At 39.0% G+C, this 22,527-nt stretch overlaps 1 protein-coding gene across 3 annotated transcripts in view; it reads right to left on the reverse strand.

Annotated features, from left to right (window-relative positions):
• Nucleotides 1-259: 259 nt before the first annotated feature.
• LOC128858660 (uncharacterized) overlaps nucleotides 260-22,527 on the reverse strand; it is a 160,288-nt gene continuing 138,020 nt past the window's right edge. For all 3 annotated transcript variants that reach the window (XM_054095106.1, XM_054095107.1, XM_054095108.1), the window contains exons 5-9: nucleotides 6,075-8,691; nucleotides 5,051-5,187; nucleotides 4,339-4,975; nucleotides 2,781-2,904; nucleotides 260-2,709 (exon numbers count right to left, since the gene is read on the reverse strand). In XM_054095106.1, the coding sequence (XP_053951081.1) occupies nucleotides 1,114-2,709; nucleotides 2,781-2,904; nucleotides 4,339-4,975; nucleotides 5,051-5,187; nucleotides 6,075-8,691 (5,111 nt within the window). In that variant the 3' untranslated portion in view covers nucleotides 260-1,113. The remainder of the gene's footprint in view (nucleotides 2,710-2,780; nucleotides 2,905-4,338; nucleotides 4,976-5,050; nucleotides 5,188-6,074; nucleotides 8,692-22,527) is intronic.

A 22,527-nucleotide genomic window follows, 5' to 3' on the forward strand; every position in this document is an offset into this window, starting at 1 on the left:
CCATAGGCCGAGCGAAATGCTGAATTTTATTACATAGGTTTGCTTGCATGTATGTATGTTGTTGCTATATATATTTTTTTAATTTATTAATGCTTTGAAAACGAATTGGTAGAATCAAATTTTGTTTGCTTTTGAAAATTCAGGCATGTGTGAGCTAATGCATATACGCATATGCATATTCATGTGGGTTTGCGGCTGCATATACAATAATATCTTTTTTACAACTGTTATTTTGTAAAACTATGCATTGGTGTACCCAAATCTACGCATGAAGTGCAAAAACCGCCGGAAAGGGAAATCGCATGAGACATTTTATCACAGCTGCACACGCAACATATGGCAGCACCTTAAAGAAATTTTTATTTTGAAAATTTTTAAATGCGTAGACTTTTCCAAGAAATAGCTTTTGCGCTTCAGTTTTTGGCGAACGCTTTCGATTCTTAGTTGCAATGCATTTTAGCATTTGTGTCTGAATTTTCAAATTCTTACAATTATCGTTAAGCTACGACTGTTTCTGTGCTCTTTTGTTTGCAAACTCTGTCCAATTAATATTTATGATTACTTGTATGTGTAGGCTATTGAATTATTGATATCTTGAGATTTTTATCTGCAGGCGTTTACTGGACTATTCATACAAATTACGACGACGGCAGCTGCTAAGACATCAGCAACAGCGTTGGTTACCTGGAGTGCAGTTTTTGTGGTAAGATGACCAGTGGCCAAGCGTGGTGTTGGAGAGGCGGCATACACTAATGCTACATGCACGCTTGCCACAGCTTACATTCGCGCCACAAAATCGCACGCATTCACTTGGTTTTCTCAGTAATAGTGATTGTTGTTGTTGTTACCGCTATTTCCATTGCTGTTATTGTAGTTACGATTAGCGTGCAGCTGATAATGTTGGTGTTGTGATTGTAACTTTTGCTGCTGCTGCTGGTGTTGTTGTTGTTGTTGCTGCTGCTGCTGTTGTCGCATGCGTTCACGCTCACAATGCCACATTTGTGGCGCCGTCTGCTGTTGCTGCATTTGATATTGATGCTGCTGCTGCTGTTGTTGCTGAATCGGCTGTTGTTGCTGTTGTTGTGGCGTTCGTCCAGACGCCTGCAGTCACAACTAATCTTCGTCGCTCAGTGCCTCATATTGCGCTGACAATAACGGTTTCGGCTCGACAGCCGATGCCCCACTCGATTGTGACGCACCTGAGACTGCGCCTCCAGCCGTCATTCCCACGCCACTGCTGCCAGCACCACCCATTGAATGGCCGGGTGTTTGCTTGCCGATGTGCGATGTTGGTGCCTGATGCGCCAACGAACCCAACTGTGTGCTCATTTGGGAAGGTGGCGGTAAGCCCGACACTGAGCTGGGCACATTCAGTGCGCTATACGGGTAGGCGTATGTCGTTGTGGCGAAGGTTGTAACCGGCTGTTGCGGCTGATATGCACCCAACGGTGGTGGCTGCGAGGATACTACACTGTGGTGTGTATCGTTGGTGGCGTTGTTGTTGTTGTTGCCACCAACGCTGCTACCGGCACTACTGGACGACACCGCCGACAGACGTCGACTATCGCGTCCATCGTCATATTGATTGGGTGTTTTGCGCATAGTGCTACCCACTGTGCCATCGTGCAAATCCTTGCCGACGCGATGATCATTGTGTGCATGCTGATGTTGCATCTCTTCATCCTCGGTGCGCATCACTTCCACAATGCGATTTTTCACATACTTCATCGTATCGAATGGATGATTTTGCGTCACCGAGCCGCTTGTTGGCATACCGCCGCCGCCACCACCACCACCACCGCTACTGCTGCCGCTACCACCAGCTGAAATGCGTTGATCATGCGGTGAAGGTATCGATGACGAGCCACCACTGCCAGCGCTACTACTGCGTGCATGCATACCCATAGGTGGCGCACCGCTCGACGGCGGCGGTGGGCCATGTGGATGGTAGTAATGACTGGCAGCAACAGCGGCAGCCGCTGCAGCAGCAGCCTGATCATGTGGCGGTTGCATCATTAGATCATATTTGCGCGGACTAACCGTTTGCTGCATGCGTATAATGTTGCGCTCTTCGGCTGGTGTATTGGAACGTCCGCCACCACCCGGCGCACCACTATTACCCGGTGGCCCGGACGCGCCACTAGCGCTAACTGTCACGCCGCTACTGCTATTCTGTGCAGCAGCGGCCTTATTACGTTCAGCAGCTGCCTCGGCCTCCTTCTGCTGCATACGGCGATTATATTTGGCCCAGTGGTCCGTCATAACGATCGGTTGCTGTTCCTGCAAGTAGGGCATATAGTTCACATGCGGACGCAACTGCATTGGATTCGGGCAGTAATCGTTGGCTATAATAGAGTCGGCCAACTCGCCGAATGTGATGTTTGTTTTCAGCATTTGTGGTTGTTTTTGTGCTTGCACTTGCGCTTGCGAGGTGGGCGGCAACAGCGTACCACCAGGTTGTCCTGACAGACCACCGGTTGGACCACCTTGAGATCCACTACGGCTGCCATGTGACACACTACTGCCACGGGAATTCACCACACCCACATTAGGCGACTCGTGCTGATTACTGCTACTGCTGGCGCGATCGTTGTCCAGATCTATATTAATGACATTAGGCGAGTTCGCTTTGCCGTTGTTCTCGGCAGCCGCCAATGAGGCGGCACTAGGATGCTGACGTGCGGAGGATGGCAATTCACGCGAATTATACTACGAGATAAAGAGAAAGAAAATTTATTTAATATAAATTAGTGTGCGAATGAGAAAAATCGAATACTCACATATGATGGCCGATTCATGCTCGCTGGATTTGGCTCTGAGCTGCCCTGTATAATCGATTGCTTTATGATAGCATCGATTAAGACCTGCGCTGACAAAGTACTGTCCGGTGGTGCCCTATGATAGCTGCGCGTTAGTAAGAATACAAACACATAGACAAACACATATATGAGAATGTCAATCAATGCCGGTCATGAGGACAACAGTGAATGGGCGATGATGTTTGGTGGATAAGTAGCGCATTATGCATGGAAGAAATATTGTGTTGATGACGATGACGATGGCGTTGACGATGTGGCAGACGTTGTTGTCAATATTCAGAGATATTGGAAGAGAAAGAGAGAGAGAAAAACAAGAGAACAAAGTGAGTGGGTGCATGATTGATGCTAAGCGCCGGTCTTTCAGTCTTTCAAAGCAAAGCAGTTAAACTAGCACTAAAAAACTGGCGCTAATTGGCCTAAAAACTATCGCTAATGTGGATATTATTAATATTTTTTTAATTTTTATTTTATGTAAATGAGTAAGTATGTTTGTATGTATGTAAGTAATGCGTGTGACAAACAGCAACTACTCCAAAGGACTTCTTTGCTATCGGAAAAATTTCAAGCGTAATTATAAGTGTGTGTGGGAGGGTGTGTGTATGTGTTTATGTAATTTAATTTTTAAATGAAACGGTTTCGAATACTGCAGTACTGAATAAAACTCTACATGGAGCCATTTTTAACCCTTTTGCATCATTCGCCCAAGAGCGGAATAATCTGCGCGAACAAAAGCTCTCGCTCGTATCACTAAGAACGGAATAATCCGCAATAAATTATTTGTTTGTTAAAACTTGAGGAAAATAAAATAAATTTGGTACTTCTGTAACATTCTTTCACATTAGAACAAACAGTTAAAGTCTTGTCGACGCAAGGTATTTTGAGTACACCACGCATTTCGAGCGGTGATGCAAAAGGGTTAATGGGTTAAAATGTATGTAAGAAAAAAATATTTTGCACTTATTCCTCGCTATTTGACAAGTTTTAACCTTTGCAATTCACATCTGCTAGTTGTTTACAATCCTATTTCAAGAATGTCCCTCTCATTTAAAGCTTAAGTTAAACTCTTTGTGCGTGCAAATTATTTAAAAAAAAAATTTATTAAAAAAAAATAAAAAATTAAAAATAAAAATTAAAAAAAAAAAAATTTTTTTAAATTATTTAAAAAAAACTTTTTAAAAAAAATTATTTAAAAAAAAATTTATTTAAAAAAGAAATTTATTAAAAAAAAAATTATTTCAAAAAATTGTTATTTCAAAAAACAAAAAAATCTTTGCATTACTGCCTCACATAATTTTGATCCTATCACGTAATTTTGCTCATATGTAAGTGTAATACATTTTGGAGCAAATAAACTTAAAATATTCCCCTTTTAGCAAAACAAATTTAATGCATGTCCGCCCCCATTGTGTTTGTGTTAGTGGTTTTTGTGCTTGTATAAAAATGCATCTTCACACTAGCGCTTCACTACTTCATCGCATTCCGTTAGTTAGTTAGTTAGCTGCACTTGGCATTCACTTACAGATCTCTTTCCCTATCGGGTATTGCACGCGGCGGTCCTGTCTCAGGTGCACCACGCATATAATGTTGCGCCGCTGCTACTGCGCTCATGCGCTCTGTCATGCGACGACCTGCGGCATCGCGCTCATTCGCCGCCATGCATTCCACCATGCGTTCACGTTCGCGCTCACGCTCCCTCTCACGCTCTCTTTCACGTTCACGTTCTCTTTCGCGTTCTCGCTCACGCTCACGTTCCCGTTCACGCTCACGTTCCTTTTCACGTTCACGCTCACGATCGCGCTCCTGCCGCTTCTGCTGTAAGTCACGATCCCGTTCGAGCGCGTGCATGCGTCGCTGTAGGTCTGCATTGGCTGCAGCGCTTGCTGCAGCTTGTTGACGGTATTGGTGATGCTGTTGAGCGGCAGCGGCCGCAGCCACTGCGGCTGCACGTTGCTGTTGATGATAGTTCAGCTGCATCATTTGATAGCGTATTTCGTGTTGCGTGGGAGGCGGTTGGGTGGGTGGCGCATGCTGTTGATGAGGTGGTGGCGGTGGCGCATCGTGTCGCAATTGTTTTTCTTCCTTCTGCTGGGATGGCACCGGCAATTGGGGCTGTTGCACAGCCACATCGACGAACGACGAGAAGGCGTCATGGCCAGCTAAAGCATGGGAGTTAAAATTATTCCATAAATGTGCGGTTCGTGGCATGGATGAAGAATTTTGCGAATACTGACCTGGCGGATAGTTGTGCGGTAACACGTGTATACGATTTTGGGGTATCGTAGCTGGCGATGGTGGCTTTGAGCCAGTATTGTGACGCTGTATTACGCCTTGTCGTGGTGGCGGTGGTGTGCGATGTGGACTGGGCGTGCTGCAGATGGATAATATAAATGAAAATTAGATATACTCGTATGAAATATTCTATTAAAAATAAAACATTTAATGACAAAAAAAATGCTATTTCTTCGAAAATATGTTTTTAAAGAATCAATTTTTCTTTATAATAATATTTAATTAATAATAATATAGGGGTTTTCAATTGGCGCGGGTCGATTTTGGCGCCCTGTGGCAGCCATTTTGTTTTGGTGACATCTGTCAAATCTTTTGTTTATTATTCAGTTGTTTATGCCAAATCATCATGGCAAGTTACACGATTGAACAGCACGTTCAAATGATAAAACTTTATTATCAAAATGAGTGTTCATTAACGCAAACGTTGCGCGCATTGCGCCCATTTTTCGGTAGGCGTGGTGGCCCCTCCAATTTCTTATGGCCCATATTGAACCATATGGACCTAGACGACATGTGGTTCCAGCGAGACGGCGCTACGTGCCACACAGCAAACGCCATGATTGACATTCTGCATGCATACCCGCCCTTATTGTAAAACCCTTTATTTTCATTTCAAAATTAGTTAGGTATTCTCGAGTTTCAAAAATGCACCTCTAATTAATAATAGATTTCCAAATTTTGAAAATTCGAGTTTTTAATTTTGTAGACAATCAATACGGAGAAATAAATTTTAAAAAGAAAAACAAATACAAAACTACTGTTTTTGTGTTTCAAATGCAAGCAATTCTGAGAGTAAAACACCATTTTCAGAAATTATATTTGGACCTGGAGTATTAAACTTTGAACTATTTTTTTCCTATCTTAATTCAAAAACCTACTTCTATTAAGTTTTACTCCGAATAGCAAAAGAAAACTCGCGCTTCGAAAACGCAATTCCACAATTTTCTTTAACCCTCCATTCCTTACCTGTTCACATGTTCCGCAGGCGAGGCCCGACTCGTGTACTCAGTTCGTCCGCGCTCCTTGTCGTAGAAGACCAGAGCACTACCTGGGCCACTGACACTATTACGGGGCGATGGCGACTCCTTGTCCGAACCGCCGCCTCCTCCTCCAGTGCTGTTGCTGCTGCCGCGAGATACGTTTCGTTGTTGACCCTGCATCTGCTGTGACGTTATGTAGTCGTGCAACACAATCTGGCGAGTGCTCAGCACCGGCGACTGATCCACGGCATAGTTCGAACGTGCGTAGGGCGAAATTGCGCCATAGCCCTGTGGTGGTGGTGCCTGCGGCGATGACTGTTGCGGTGGTGGCAAAACACCTGGATGGCCAACAACTGGCATCTGCTGTTGTTGTGCTGGGCTTTGACGTTGCGACGTTTTGTAGTATTCATACGAACGTTTACTTTCCATATGATGCGAAGGCAGGTGTATCGGTGTGCCCTGGGTTATGGAGCCGAGCTTATTGCTCGCATCGCTACCGGACGGTGGAGTTTGACGCAAAATGCTCTCGAATTTGGGACTCAGTGTCGCGGGCGAGGAGTGTACAATTATTTGTTGGGCATTATTAACTGGCGTGCCATGTGTAATGGAGCCTTTCGGTCCCACCATCATCTGCTGTTGTTGTTGTTGTTGCTGTTGTTGTTGTGATGGTGATGCTGCTGTTGCATGAGAGGGTGGACCATGTATCAGCTGTGGACTAAGCTTGGGTGCCATTTTGGCACCACCTACTTTACTGCCGCTACCCACCACCCCCGGTGGCAACTGCATGTGGGACTGGTGCGTGGATGGTGGCGGCTGTTGCGGTGGCGGTTGTCCCCCAGCCGCCTGAGATCGTGCGCCCACGACTGTTTGCGTAATGGGAATGGGTACAGGTACTTGCGGCATGTAGACGGAGCCGTGCGGCCCTTTGCCCACAGTTGCCGGATGTGGATGGTACAAATACGTTGGGTTTGACGGGCCTAATTCTGGACCCCGATACATGGACGCGGCGTTGCCAACATGTTTCACAGCACCTGGTGGTGGTTGATGTCGTGGTCCATTGTCATTGCTCGACGAATTCGCGCCACTGGACGAGGAGTGAGGTGAAGGACCGTCGCGTGCCGGTTTCTTAATTGAGAGGTCAAGTGTTTGTGGTTCGGGTTCGTTGTTGCGTTGCTGTTGCACGGCAGCCGTTGGCATTCCATACCGAATTGCATCTGGCGGCTGCTGGGGTGTCGGTGTTGGCGTCTTGCCAGATTTCACCACAGGTGTTATCGTTGCCTTGATCTCATGTTGGTGCAACATACCATGAGGTGGATGATGCTGGTGTGGCAAATGGGAGTTCACCACAGATATTGTTGCTAAATTGTCGGGATGCACAACTGCACCAGGCGGAGGTTGACTTCCAGCTGGGCCCTGCACAGCATTGACGGCAGATACATTCGACTGGCGTGCATTTAAACCGATCGGCTGGCCATGTGCCTGCTGTTTCACTATAGATCCGTCATTGCGAAATTCACCAACTATCGTCACATCGTTATTAGAATTGCTATTACTATTGTTGCTGAGATCACTGCGACTACGCATCGGTTCCATGCTGGGTTTAACGCCATGCAAAGGCGACGCATTCGGCATTTGTGAGGGCAATTTCGTCGGTGGCGGACCCTTCGCCTTTAGTGACAGCTCAATCACTGAATACAAAACATCCTGCACATTCGGATTAGTTTGTTCGCGTGACGGCATACCCATTACTTGTTGTGGTGGACCATTCTGTTGGCCCACATGAATTTGTTGGGCATTCACTAGAGGTGGTGCAAGACCAACATTACCTTGTGTGCCCACGCCAATGTCAACGCCACCGCTGTTCAGTATAACTTTTGGACTTTGACGGTTCGCCGGTGAATTCTCATTCTCCTCATCCGCTGTCTCTGTGGCGGAAGAATCGTACTCCTCCGAGGTCTTTTGTTTTTTCGGCGCTTGCCCCAGTGGTGGCAATAGTCGTTCATCGGCCTTAATTCCGGCGGCTGTTATCGTCACCGTTGCTGTGTCGGTCGCATTTGTTGCGATGCTCGCCACAATCGGCATTTGCGGCTTTTGCACATCCTTCGTCATTGAATTGTGTCGCTGCGATTCTGGACTCTCCACCGAGGCGGTATCACTGCCGCCAACTTCGCGCTCATCATATGAAGAGGTGCTTACATCAGACTCATCGCCATCCATGCGACGATCTTCGTCCGTTAGCGTTATGTGCGGATCAAGGTTCAATTTGCGGCGTATACGCATTAGGCAGGCCGAACAGCAACGTGTTGCCTGCGGTGGTATTTGAAACTCTTGAAAGATGGGCTCTCGTATTTCTGGCGCCAAGTCAAATAGACGTGGCGGAATGTTGTGTAGACGTTTGGCGCGATCTTTCGGATTTGGGCACGTCGGAATGGGGCAGTTCGTGTAACGATTACGTACCGATTTGCATTGGCACGAATTGCACACGCGCGCCCCCGCCGGTATTGTATCATCTGGAATGCCGTACTGCTGGCCGCGACCTTTCTTGAGAGGACGCGTTCGCGGGCAGGCGTCCGCTTTACAAACGAAACATGTGGCCAGTTTATCTGTAAATACAAGAAGAGGAAAAGATTTATTAGATATGAAAGGAATCAGGTAAAAGTTATAATGAAATAAATAAATATAAAACTAGAAAAAGACTTTTAAAGAAAAGTTGATCAGTTCCTGAGAAGTGGCGAACTAAGCAATTCTATTTCTTTTCTTTTTTTTGAACAGAACAGAACAAATGGAACCTTTATCTAGCAAATAGATTTTTTGACAATTTGAGAGGTTTTTGGTTTCATATTTTCTATGGGCAACTTAGATAAGCGAGCCTTTGTAAGGAGAGCATTGCGTTATCAAAGCACATGTTTCGGCGTTTTATCGCACAGTTCGCAGAAAATATAAAGTTAAAATTCTGCGAGATTTTTTGGAGTTAGTTGCCATCCACGTGGGATAGGCCCACCTTAGTAGGTCGCCTGGTCTTTATCTACAATCCGGGATTCGGTGGTATTTTAGGAAAATTCTTGATTGCATGCAGTGGTGTGAATGCTGATTTTGCAAGAATGCTATTTATGGCAGATCCCCTTCTCGCCAGTTCATCTGCTTTCGTTACCTTAAATGTTCCGATGGCCCGGGACCCAAGTTAAGGTCACGTTATAAAGGGTTTATTTTGATATTCAAAGAAAAATGTTTTTTTTTTTTTTAATATAAATGATCGATGTTTATTTCATTTTAAAGAGGAAGGTATGCCGTTAATAGTGGAAAATAACATCAGCAACCACCACGACCACGCTTTTATCCTTTTCATGAAATTTGTTGAAAATAAACATTGTACAGATCAATACCATCCAATTCCGGCCATAAAAAATCGTTAATCATCTCTCGATAGCGTAATCCAATTCAAACTAACACCTATTATTGGAAACCCATTTAGTTTTCACTCAAGGTGGTAAGGGTATTACTACTTTATTCCACCAGTTTAAAGGTTATTGTAGCCGAATTCAGTGCCTGAATTGCAGCTTGGCTATCCGAATGAATAGCGATATTGCCCTTAAAAGAGGAAACCTGCGATTAGTTACCTGCAAACTTCCCCAGATGACAGTACTTACGCCTAGAAGGCACTGCAGAAATTAGCAAGACGCACAGATTTTTCAATTTTAAGTCTATGAGAATAAACGAGTATACCACAAGCCAATTCAGAGCCATCTGTCTAGACTGTAGTGTCGAATATTCCTAGTTACTCCCGACACAGTAGACCCAGAGCTATCGATTATTATCTCGTTCTTAAAAAGGAGACCGAGGAATGACAAACCGTGCATCAGAGGCTACAATGACTCAAAATAAACTCCAAAACGGGCAGGTTCTGTTATTAACTTCCGAGTGAATTTCAATGCAATTGCCATAAAATTTCAACGAAATTTCCTACTTTTATATACAGCAAGCAGCCGTAGCCGATTGGGTGGTGCGTGACTACCATTCGGAAGAGAACAGATTTGAAAACCCAATTGATAGAAAAAGTTGTTTCTAATAGCGATCGCTCTTCGCAGACTAACCTCCAAGTGTATTTCTGTCATGAAAAAGGAGCTCCTCATAAAAAAACACCATCTGCCATTCGGAGGCGGCATAAAACTGTAGGTCTTACCATTTGTGGAAAAACATCAAGACGCACTCCACACAGAAGAAGAACTCAGATAAATACACGAAATAGAGGGTGGTATAAACGCCAATTATATTTGCATGCATATGTATATATGTACATATATAGGTAGAAATAGAATACTAAAAATCCTAGCTAATTTTTTTCCAATGATTGAAAGTCTGAAGGTTTCTAAGGTGCCCGTCGAATTAACCTTGGAAAGTCGAATGAACAATTTTTTTCTTATTAATAAGAATTTCATATATACATTCATGCATGCACACGCCCATGCAACCATTCGTTAAATTTTAATGATATGCAAATAAAGACAATGTGAAAAAAATTTGTTAGAGTCAGGAAAACTGTGAAATTTTGGTAGATAAATTTATTCTGCGCGTATGTGTGTATGTATATTAAGTAAGTATGCATGCATATGTAGCAGGTGGCAAAAAGCATTGAAAGCCGAAAAGTGTGAGACTTGTCTTTCGACTAACCCACTAAAAACCCACCCCAGCTCCGTTTCCCTCCCGTGGGACGACCGTTAGGTAATACTTCACAGGAGGGGGAGCGGCCTATTGCCTCTTCATGAAAATCGGCGCTGATGTTCAGCACGTCGCAGCTTTGGAATTACTTATCATTAAGTATTAATTCTGGGAGGGAGAGCGGCCTATTGCCTCTACCTGAAAATCTGCGCTGCTGTTCAGCGTGACGCAGTTTGGTGATTCCTAATACCGTTAAATATTACTAGATACTACTTCACGGGAGGGGGTGTGGCCTATTGCCTCTACGTAAAAATCTGCGCTGTTGTTTAGGCGACGCAGCTTAGTAATTACTATTCTTGCCATGTTACTGACAGCGGACCAATGTTCTTCTGAGTCAAGCATGTTATCTAATAGGGTGCTAACCATTATTGGCTTCCCCACCCTATCACTCAAATCTACTCTTTCCAGCTCAAAACGAGGGCAGACAAAGAAAACACGTGTGCGTGTGTGTGTGTGTACCTGTTTGGAGTGTGAGCCGAAAAATTTGCGTAATTAAAATTTTCAGAAGTGCCTACATACAGATACATATACATATGCGCACACAAGCAGTGCCCCCATAAATATGCTACAGAGTTGGCTTATTTATTTATAAAATATAATGGGGAAGAAAATAAAGGTAACACAAGTGTGAGAAAAGAAAAAACAGAAGAAACGAGAACAACGACAAAGAAGTGTAAATTTCATTATGTGCATTTAAGGCAAAAAAAATATTAATAATAAAAGATGACAGAAGAAATCAACTTGAGCAGAAAAAGAAGTGAAAAAAAGGAAAAAGTTTAAGTTAATTAATTGTGTGCTCACCAGCGTCAGTTGCCTCCACTGCCGCCGCGGCGCAAAGGACAAGCACACGTATGTTGCAGCCAACTGCAACACACTGACATCATGGAAGGATGAGTGAATAAAAGACGAATATGTAAAGGTGCCGAAAATCAAAAATGATGGACGGGCCGAAGCAGCATTCTTAATGCACACAACAATAAGGAAGGTGCCTGCCGCCCATCAAAAAAATAAGTAGTGAAGTAGTGATGAACTTCCATGGGTAAAACCTTGCGCCAATCATTTCCTTTATACAACTACAGCCAGTACGTAAAAGTCTGTATACAAATGCTTATAGTATAAATATATTTCTATCAACAAACAAAATGTCCCCAAGGCATAACATAAAAGCGACTATGCGCATACATACATACATACAATCGCGAACTTTTCGTTGAGCGAGAATATGCAATAGGAGTGGGAGCAAAACAGCGTTCGAAGAGCAGCAGGACGATAGCCAGCCAGCACATTTGGGGTAAATGTAAACGTATTAAATTTTAATAAACCACTTATTTTAATTTTTATTTAAAGCGCTGTGGAATAGCAGATTGGCAGTTTCACATGCATACATACATGCAGATATGTAATGAAATATGAAGACACACACATACATACATACATATGGAGATAGGAGTGGCTTGCTTAATATTTAAATATGCATGAATGTATGCATATAGAAAAGGGTTACGTTGAGTACCGACAACAGCTAGCCTCATTACTTGCAAATTACATACAAACATACCAAATACATACATATTTCAACTTAACAGCGCGTGGAATTGGACGCCAGTGGCCTTACAAGAATTGTGAAAATATAATTAATGCGCGGTAAGCAACGTGATAATTTTTTTAAATGGCTGCAAGCATGGCAGAATGTTTGACAAAAAAAAAGATATTTAATTAAATAAATTAATTTTTTATAACTTCATTCCATTTCCTTTTAATTTAGTTCAGTTCTTATAATTCGTTTTAATTTATTTTAATTATATTTTATTTTATTTTAGTTCACTTTTTTCGTTTTATTTCTTTTATTTATTTAATTTCTTCTCTCTTCTTAATTGGCGCGATAACCGCTTACGCGATTTTGGCCGAGCTTAACAAAGCGCGCCAGTCGTTTCTCTCTCGTGCTAACCGGCGCCAGTTGGACACACCAAGTGAAGCCAAGTCCTTCTCCACCTGATCTTTCCAACGCAGAGGAGGCCTTCCTCTTCCTCTGCTACCACCAGCTGGTACCGCATCGAATACTTTCAAAGCCGGAGCGTTTGAATCCATTCGGACGACATGACCCAGCCAACGAAGCCGCTGGATCTTTATTCGCTGCGCTATGTCTATGTCGTCGTAAAGCTCATACAGCTCATCGTTCCATCGCCTGCGATATTCGCCGTTGCCAACGTGCAAAGGTCCAAAAACCATACGCAGAATCTTTCTCTCGAACACTCCAAGCGTCGCTTCATCGGATGTTGTCATCGTCCAAGCTTCTGCGCCATAAGTTAGGACGGGCATGATGAGAGTCTTGTAGAGTGTTAGTTTTGTTCGTCGAGAGAGGACTTTACTGCTCAGTTGCCTACTTAGTCCAAAGTAGCACTTGTTGGCAAGAGAGATTCTACGTTGGATTTCAAGGCTGACATTGTTATCGGTGTTAATGCTGGTTCCTAAATAAACGAAGTCTTTTACAACCTCGAAATTATAACTGTCTACAGTGACGTGGGTGCCGATACGCGAGTGCGCCGACTGTTTGTTTGAAGACAGGAGGTACTTCGTTTTGTCCTCGTTCACCACCAAACCCATTCGCTTTGCCTCTTTATCCAGTTTGGAGAAGGCAGAACTAACAGCGCGGTTGTTAAGGCCGATGATATCAATATCATCGGCATACGCCAACAATTGTACGCTCTTATAAAATATTGTGCCTGAGCGATTAAGTTCTGCGGCTCGTACGATGCTCTCCAACATCAGGTTAAAGAAGTCACACGACAGCGAGTCACCCTGTCTGAAACCTCGTTTGGTATCAAACGGCTCGGAGAGGTCCTTCCCAATTCTGACGGCGCTGCTGGTGTTGAGCAACGTCATCTTACATAGCCGTATTAGTTTTGCGGGGATACCAAATTCAGACATAGCGGCATACAGGTAACTCCTTTCCGTACTGTCGAATGCAGCTTTGAAGTCGACGAAAAGATGGTGTGTGTCGATTCTCCTTTCATGGGTCTTTTCCAAGATTTGGCGTATTGTGAATATTTGGTCGATGGTAGACTTTCCAGGTCTGAAGCCACACTGATAAGGTCCAATCAGTTGGTTGACGGTGGGCTTCAGCCTTTCACACAATACGCTCGCTAGAACCTTATAGGCGATATTTAGAAGACTAATCCCGCGGTAATTGGCACAAATTGCAGGATCGCCCTTCTTATGGATTGGGCAGAGCATACTTAAATTCCAATCGGCAGGCATGCTTTCATCCGACCATATTTTGCATAGGAGCTGATGCATGCACCTTACCAGCTCCTCGCCGCCATGTTTGAATAGTTTATTTAATTTACTTCAAATTAATTATGTTTAACTTAAATTAATTTAATTCAATTTAATTTTATTTAATGCTATATAATTTAATTTTTATTTAATTTCGTTCAATTAAATTTCCGTTTAATTAAGCCAAAAGCCTCAGTAGCTAGTGCTTCTTTTCAAATAATGTGAAATAATAATTGTAGTAAAAATTGTGAAATACCTTCTGCTCAAATATGAACGAGACGTTATCAATAAAACTGTCCGCGGATGACATATGGCAAAAAAATACTGATGTTGCTGGACGACGTTCATGATGCAAGTTTTCAACCGATGTACGGCCCTCTTTGAACGATTTGTACCACTGGAGAACACGTGCACGCGATAGAGCAGAGTCCCCATAGGTTGTCTGCAACATTTTTAAGGCGTGTGAAGCCGAAATTTTGTTGGAATAACAAAATTTCAAACAAATTCTTTGTTCAACTTGAATTTCCATCGTTAAATTCGAAGAACACACTCGAGCTTGACTTGTTTACAGTAGCACAGAAAACAAACTATGTGACATATTACGCTGAAATTTGCCATGTAAGCCAGAAGGTATAACTGCATTATTATTTTTCTCGTAATAATAATTATAATAATAAAGTTTAATTTAAGTTTTTTAATTTTTTTAACTTTGTTTTGGTTAATTTTATTTTATTTCAATTATTTCAAATATTTTAATTACTTTATTTTATTTTTGGTGTATTATATTTTTGTATAATTTTGATTTGTTTTATTTGATTTTAATTGCTTTTATTTTATTGTATTGAATTTGTTTAACAAAAACACTGTTTCAATTTATTTTATTTTATTTTAATGTATGCAATTTAAATTGATTTTAAATGGTTTTATGTATTTTATTTTATTTTTTTGGATATTTCAATTTTTTTCAATTCATTGTATTTCTTTTTTTATTTTGATATGGTGATGATTTGGTGAACATTGTATTATTTAGATTTTTTCCTGATTTTTTTTATTATTTTATTTAATCTAATATAATTTTGAGTAATTTTATTTTAACTTATTTTATTTGATTCTAAATAATTTTTTTTTTATTGTAGTCAAATTAATCTTTTTTATTTTCATTTAATTTACATTTCAATTAAAAAAAAATGTATTGTTATTATTAATTTATTATTTTATGTATGTATATCATTTAATTTATTTATTTTCTTATTTCAATTTATATTTTATTTTATTTTAGTTTGTTGTATTTAATTCAATCTTGATTTTTTGTAACTTAATTTATATTTTAATTTAGTTTAATTTGATTTTAATGGGTTTTGTTTTATTACAATATATTTTAATTCTTTTTTTGTTATATTTTATTTTAATTTAATTTAAATTTAATTTATTTCATTTTATCTTTATGTTAATTTTTTTACTTTTTATTTATTTAATTCAATTTTATATTCGTTATAATTTATTTATTTATTTTATTTTATTTTATAAAGGTTTACATAACAATAAAATTATTATACAAACTGAAAGTAGTGCAGCGCTAACATCGGAGGCTTTCGGCTAATTTATTTTTTAATTTTGCTTTAATTTAACCATTTTTTTCATTTTATTTTTTATGACATTATTTTTATTTGGTTTTATTTGTTTCCTACCACCTAATCATAATCGCATTCCAAATTTTTTTATTTTTATTTAATTTCACTTAATTAAATGTAGTTTTATTGTAGGCATAATTTTTTTCACAAACCACTTTAAATCAAATTCTCATATTTTTCATCCAATTAACGACATCAAAGCGAGGAATTTTTTATACGCACACGACCGCCGGAAAATCAAAGCTAAGTTTTTAACAATACGTAATTCCCTTCAGGGAGATTTTTACTATTTTCTTTTTCACATTTAGAAGGCATGAATGGAATTGCTTTTTGAAGTCAAAATAGAGAACATAATAATAAAATGTTTAGCAAACGCACACAAGCAAACGCACAAAGAATGCATATGAAAGTAAATAATAAACGAAACAAAATAAATAAAAGAAGAGAGAAACAAATCACTTGACCAAATGTTCTGCTATTTTATATTGGGGGAAGGTTATCGGTTTGCAATAAAAATGTTTAGTACTTAAATAAATAAGAAAAGTAATTGATGAAAAATAATTCATCTTCAGAGTTTAAGCTTTAAGATTACGAAATAAATGTGCATTTCTATAGATCTCAGCAATTTAAGGACACTTGGAGCGCTAAAGCTGCATGCCAGTCAACACAACCAAGTAACTCACCTACTGAAGTGTTAGCGGGTAAGTACTCAGTACCCTGTAGACAGTACTCAGTAGTCAGTAGTCAGCATAGCAACCAATAAATATATTTTAAATAAAAAACTCGATTCATCTTTTAAATAACTTGTATACATATAATAATTTTAATTACTTTCAATTAATGCTTTTCTCTTATTTACTCTTTTTCTCAATCGCGCAATTATTTCCCAAAAATCAACCACCACAAAGCAACCACTTGTTGGTACTCAAAAATCTAAACCAGCCACACAAAAGAGGCGATTCACTTTCCCCTTACTGCTGCTTCTAACTAAAATTTGAAAAGCAGATCTACCCACACCACAAACTAAAAATATGTTGAGACAATTTGTAAAAGCATAGAAGCTGTAAATAATCCTTGATACTTTACTACCTCCACTCTACTCACGCTCACTCACTCTCGGTCGTTCGATGTTCAAGCAAAAAAGTAAAAAACAAAACAACCACTTTATGTCTGTTTGTGTGCATTCACCCAAGTGCCAGTTAATTTGCTAATTTGGTGGTTAAATTTTAATAAGCAAACGTTAAAGGGATGGAGATGGCGATGGCGATGGCATAGCACTTTCCCGCTACACAGAAAGAGAAATACAAATGAACTGACAATATTGTTGCGAAAATGAGTGTTGAAAGGCTTTTTAATTTTTTTTATTTATTTTTTGGTTTTTTTTGTTTATATGAGTTTCATATCTTCATTTTTTTTTTCTTTTTACTTTGCATTCACTGTGAAAGCAGCAAATTATGTACAATTATTTTAATGAAATGTAAAGAAAAGAGTATGTGGAGTGCAGCAGCAGGCAACGGTGATAAGGTGATGAAGGGGTGAAAATTTTAATTGCATTTAAGAGAAATGCTGATTGCGTTTATTCATTGTGAGGGCGTTGATTTTTAATAATAAATGAGCGGTGGAAAGGATGCCAAAGCGGCAACGGTAAGTGAGTCTCAGTGAGCAGACAGTGAGAGAAGGTAGAAGGAGAAATGAGCACAAAGGCAGTTGGGTCATCATTAAATGTGTTTATTGCGTAGTTGATTTGCTCTTCAGCCAAAGAAGATTGGGGAGTGCAAAAGTTAACTTGTTTGAAGATTTAATGCAAATATTTGCACTTTGGTAATTTGTGTTAAAAAATTAGTTTCCAGTGAAATAAATCGAACGAAAACTTTTAATAACTGAACTGATTCCTCAAGAATGAGTTTATTTACTATAAATGTAATGGAGAGGTAAAAATATTAAAATATGTTGGGGAATTTATTTAATTCGTTAAAAAAAATGTAAGTAGCTTATTTTACTTAAAATAAGTTTTTTTTTATAAGGGTATTTTATGTATCTACACTAAAATGTATACCGAAAGACGTTTTTCTCTATTCACAAAATTTGACAACTGGTACCGAATTTGTTGATACTAGCTTAAACTTTAATACTGTAAATCTCCGGAATTATTTGTGGTAGAATACTGAAATTTGGTTTGGGGACATATGTTATCAATACCATACCATGGAGAAAAATTTTAAAATTGTGGTTATTGGGAAAAACCTCGATACGCGCCAGTAATGTCGTTTCTCTGTCTTTGCACATGCTTTTCACTAAAATAATTTTTATATATGTATGTTGTCTATAAATTTGTTTTATATATTTTTTATAGGTATATGTGGTTTTACATATTTTTTTATATATTTTTTATACATTTTTGTTATATATTTTTTTATAACCGTTATTTTATTTTTTGTCGCGCAATTAGAAGTATGGTAATTACTGGATCAGTAAAACTTGTTTCTTCTTATTTTTTAGCTATTTGGAAACTTACTTGCATCTAAATTTCATGTTTTTTATTTTATTAAATACATATGCGAATAGATTTTTGTTTTTTGTCAAAATCCTGTTATTCATTGACAATTTAAGCTCTATTATGAAATTAAAATTTTAAATTTTGCAGCTTAAGCTTTTTAAGCTTATTTAGATACTTGATCCTACCTCTTTTATTTATTTGTTATTGTTATTACTCTTCTGCTTTTCTAAACACAATCTAATAAACAATTTAATTAATTTCAAATACATTTTTTTTTTGTTGATAACTTGCACTTTTTTCTTCTTTTTTTTTGTAATATGTCAATATTTATTATACATTTTTTTCATAAAAAATTGCTTAATCCGGAAAAATTGCGCAAATGCAAACAGGTACCAAAAAAATTCAAATAAAAAACAGGAAAAATACTGAAATGCGCGCACACAAATTATGCCAGTGTATTTAATTAATTTTTATTTATTTTTTTTCGCTGCATGCACATTTTTTGCTCACACACACTCATATACATACAAAAATTGCTGATTGCTATTTAATGAATTTCAATTTTTTGATTCAAAAAGGATTAAAAAAGGGAAAAAAGGTACAGGCAGGCAAACCGGAAAACATGAATGAAAAAATGTTGTTAAAAAAGTAAAAAAAATGCATAGAAATGTGTAGTGTAAGTGTGGGCGGGTGTGAATGAATATTAATATTATATTATTACTGTTTCTTTTTTCCCCTTTTTTACTTACAAACTCCGGCCTGCCACCAGTGAAGAAGTCATCAAACTGCAGCATTGGCATTTTACGCAAGCGACCCTCAACGCCCGCTCGTCACGCAATGCAATATTCGTTGCGCTAAGCAATCGATTTACTCCGCTATCCCCCTAATTTACCCTCACTAACTTTTTCGTTTGCCCGTAATATTATTCCTGACTGCCGCACCCAAAAAAACATGCTTCACCTATGCCCTCAACATTCACATATACACGTCCTCCAAACAGCCATCAGTCCATCCATCAGTCCAATATCGGCTGGCATTTGTACAACTATCATTGGATTGATTGCATGTTGGGTATTAAGTGCTGATATCGGCACAATTGTTTATTCGAATGAATTTACAAAAATTAACTCATGTGTAATTAATTCGTATTAATGGAAAATTGTGTTAATTAAATGATGTTTAAACGCATAAAAATATATTGTATTTATATATTGGAAATACGGCGAAAAAAGTATGCACACATATGTGCAATGTGCAATGACGCTGCCGCCCCGCACGCAGAGCTCAGTGCTAGAGAAAGCACCTAAAGAGCATATTAAAACTGACCAAATGTAGTCGGTGTTGGTGCGGCTCTCCCCCACCAACGAGCAGTTATCTCTGTGCATCATAAATTCATCAATGGCGCCACCGTCACCGCACTTGCCGCGCAATTGTAATTAATTACTCGATTTTATTTCAATTCATTACAATTTACACTCAACGGCGATTTTTTTTTTTGGTTTGGTTTGGTTTACATCGCATTGATATTCGTATTCACTTTTGTCATTATCCCTTCAATATTACGTATATCGTACATGCATACACACATATTCATAAAGATATAGCATACCCTAGTGTGTATGTTTGGATAGGTACATGTGTGTATGTGTGTGTCGTTTATTCACTTAAGTCGCTTTGCACGTCAGCAATCAGAGTAGCAGGATTCCGTAGCTGTCAAAAATGATTGTCGCTGCCGCTACAAGGACTCGCCAACCAGTCGGACTGCCGCTGTCGTTGTCGTTGCCGCTCTTTTTGCATATTTGTTTTTGGTAATCAAAGAATATTGAATTGTGTGGCAGTAGCGGCGAGTGGGAAATGTCAATTCAAATTATTTTCATTTTACTTGTTTGCGATTTTATCAGAGTCTTAACTGTCACTGTGCAGCAGCAGCCGCAGCGCAGTTGAGAGGCATTCGTGCAATTGGTATTTTGGCGGTTGGTTGGTTTGATCAATGTGAAAATGGGTTGGAATTAAATTGGGTATCGTTTTTGCCTACATACACATAAACTGGCAGTGGAGCAATACAAACAATCATAGTTATAAAGTTTGATCCATTTATGACTTTATGACTATGGTTCCGGTTGACTATTTTTTTGACCGGTTTTAACAATTTTTTTTAATTGACTTTATATAAAATATGGGTCATTCGACAGCATATAAGTCCCAGTTTAAGACTTTGTATAATATTTATAATTTAGGGTTTAATTAAAATTTAGATTAATAATTAAGATTGACATTTATAATTAAGATTTTATAATTTTCTTCGAATGAATCACGAGCTATATGAGCATAGTCAAAAAAGTCACCCTGCAGCGACTAAGGCGGCTGGGTCATGTCGTCCGTATGGAAGGAACTGCGCCGGCGAAGAAGGTGTTTGAAACGGTAATTGCCGGTCGACGACGAAGAGGACGTCCTCGTTTCGGGTGGTAGGACCAAATTGAAGATTATCTGGCTTCTCTTGGCATAACAAACTGGAAAAGGTGTGTGGAAAACAGAGACACCTTGCGCGACATTATTCGGCTGTGGGTAACCCAGTCGGTAACGGGGTTGTGTGGCCAATCAAGTAAGTAAGTAATAAAATTAGAAAAATACGAAAAATTTGTATCCTAATTTCCAACTTTTTAATTTCAAAACTTAAAACAAAAAACTGGGTATGGCCAAAGAAAGTACATTCTTGAAGTGGTTTAAAATTCTCGTTGATTTTTCATAATTTCTTTCACAATTATTTTCTCCAAATAAAGACTGTACGATTTGTTTTTTATATGGAGAAAATGCGAAAAAATATAAGATTGACGACTTATATATCGTATCGAATATTTATTATTTTGACCATGAGTGTACATATATGGTGTGTATGTAAATTGGTTGCAATATTTTCAATACAAAAAAGGAAACCATATAAAATATTTGTTAACAAGGCAGACAGATGTAGGAAATAGTTATATCATAAAACGATTTTACGTTCCCGCGACAGTCGGGTTTACCCTATTGGATCTTTGGCTGGATTTATATTCGGCCAATTACTGCCATTCCAGCAGCATGCCTCGTATGTATATGGGGAATGTTTATGCTGGTGCGACACCAACAAAAACACAACTATTAATGCTGCTACTACTAATACAACAACAACAACAACAACAACAACAGAAAAGATATGTGATGAAAAGTCATAAGATAAAGAGACGTACGATAAAGGGTTAAGTGAAGCAAGCTCACGTTAGCAAAAAAAATTGTCCGATAAGAAAAAATGTCTCGAAAAACTTCATGTGAAAAAGTCATTTGATATAAAAAATAATAATTCGTAAGCTAAACAACTTCGAACACAAGGCCACATGACTACAACTCATCAATATGATGATAAGTCATGTGATGTCAAGTCATGTGATTATAGTTCACGTCATGCAAGTCGCATGACCAAACTGCGTAAGATAAACATACGTCAGGTCAAAGCATATGATATAACAAACAAGTATGATAAGTCATGTGATATTAAGTCTCATCTGATATTAAGTCGCGTGAAGTCAAATGATGTGATTCTAATCACGGTTTCGGTAAAATTAGTAAGATAAAATACCTTGAATGTTAGGTCATATGATGATAAGTCATGTGATGGCAAGTCATGTGATTACAGTTCGCGTGATGCAAGTCGCATGCTCAAACTTTGTAAGATAAACAATTTTGAATATGCGGTCATATGATTATATGTCATGGATATATGATAATAAGTCATGTGATGTGAAGCCATCTGATATTAAGTTGTGTGAAGTCAAATAATGTGATTATAGTTTACGTAATGTAAGTGGTAAATCGTTAAAATTAGTAGGATAAAATCCCTCGATTGTAAAGTCATATGTTGATAAGTCATTTGAGCATAGCTCAAGTGGTGATGATAAATCTTGCGCAGTCAAGTTATGTGATTACAGTACATGTGATTGTATGATTCAAATTCGTATGATAAAAAACTTCGAATGTAAGGTCATGTGACTTATAATAAGTCATATGTGATAGGTCATGTGAGCATAGTTCAAGCGGGGCTATTTAAATCATGAACTGATAACTCTAGCGATTTCAAGTAATGTGTTTCTCGTACTGGCGAAGCGCTTTGTGCCTCTTATTCGTATTGTCAAGCTTAAAAAAGTAAACGTCAAAATCAACGAAAGTTGCTGAAAACCATTTTTCCTGTGTGACCGCGAATGAGTGAATTTTTAGTGTCTCCTTTCCAAATGCATCTGTGTGTAAATCGGGACTATATATGTGAATTGAATATTGTGCGTGCTTCA

Source organism: Anastrepha ludens, chromosome 3, assembly GCF_028408465.1.
Source record: "Anastrepha ludens isolate Willacy chromosome 3, idAnaLude1.1, whole genome shotgun sequence".
Classification (NCBI taxonomy): domain Eukaryota; kingdom Metazoa; phylum Arthropoda; class Insecta; order Diptera; family Tephritidae; genus Anastrepha; species Anastrepha ludens.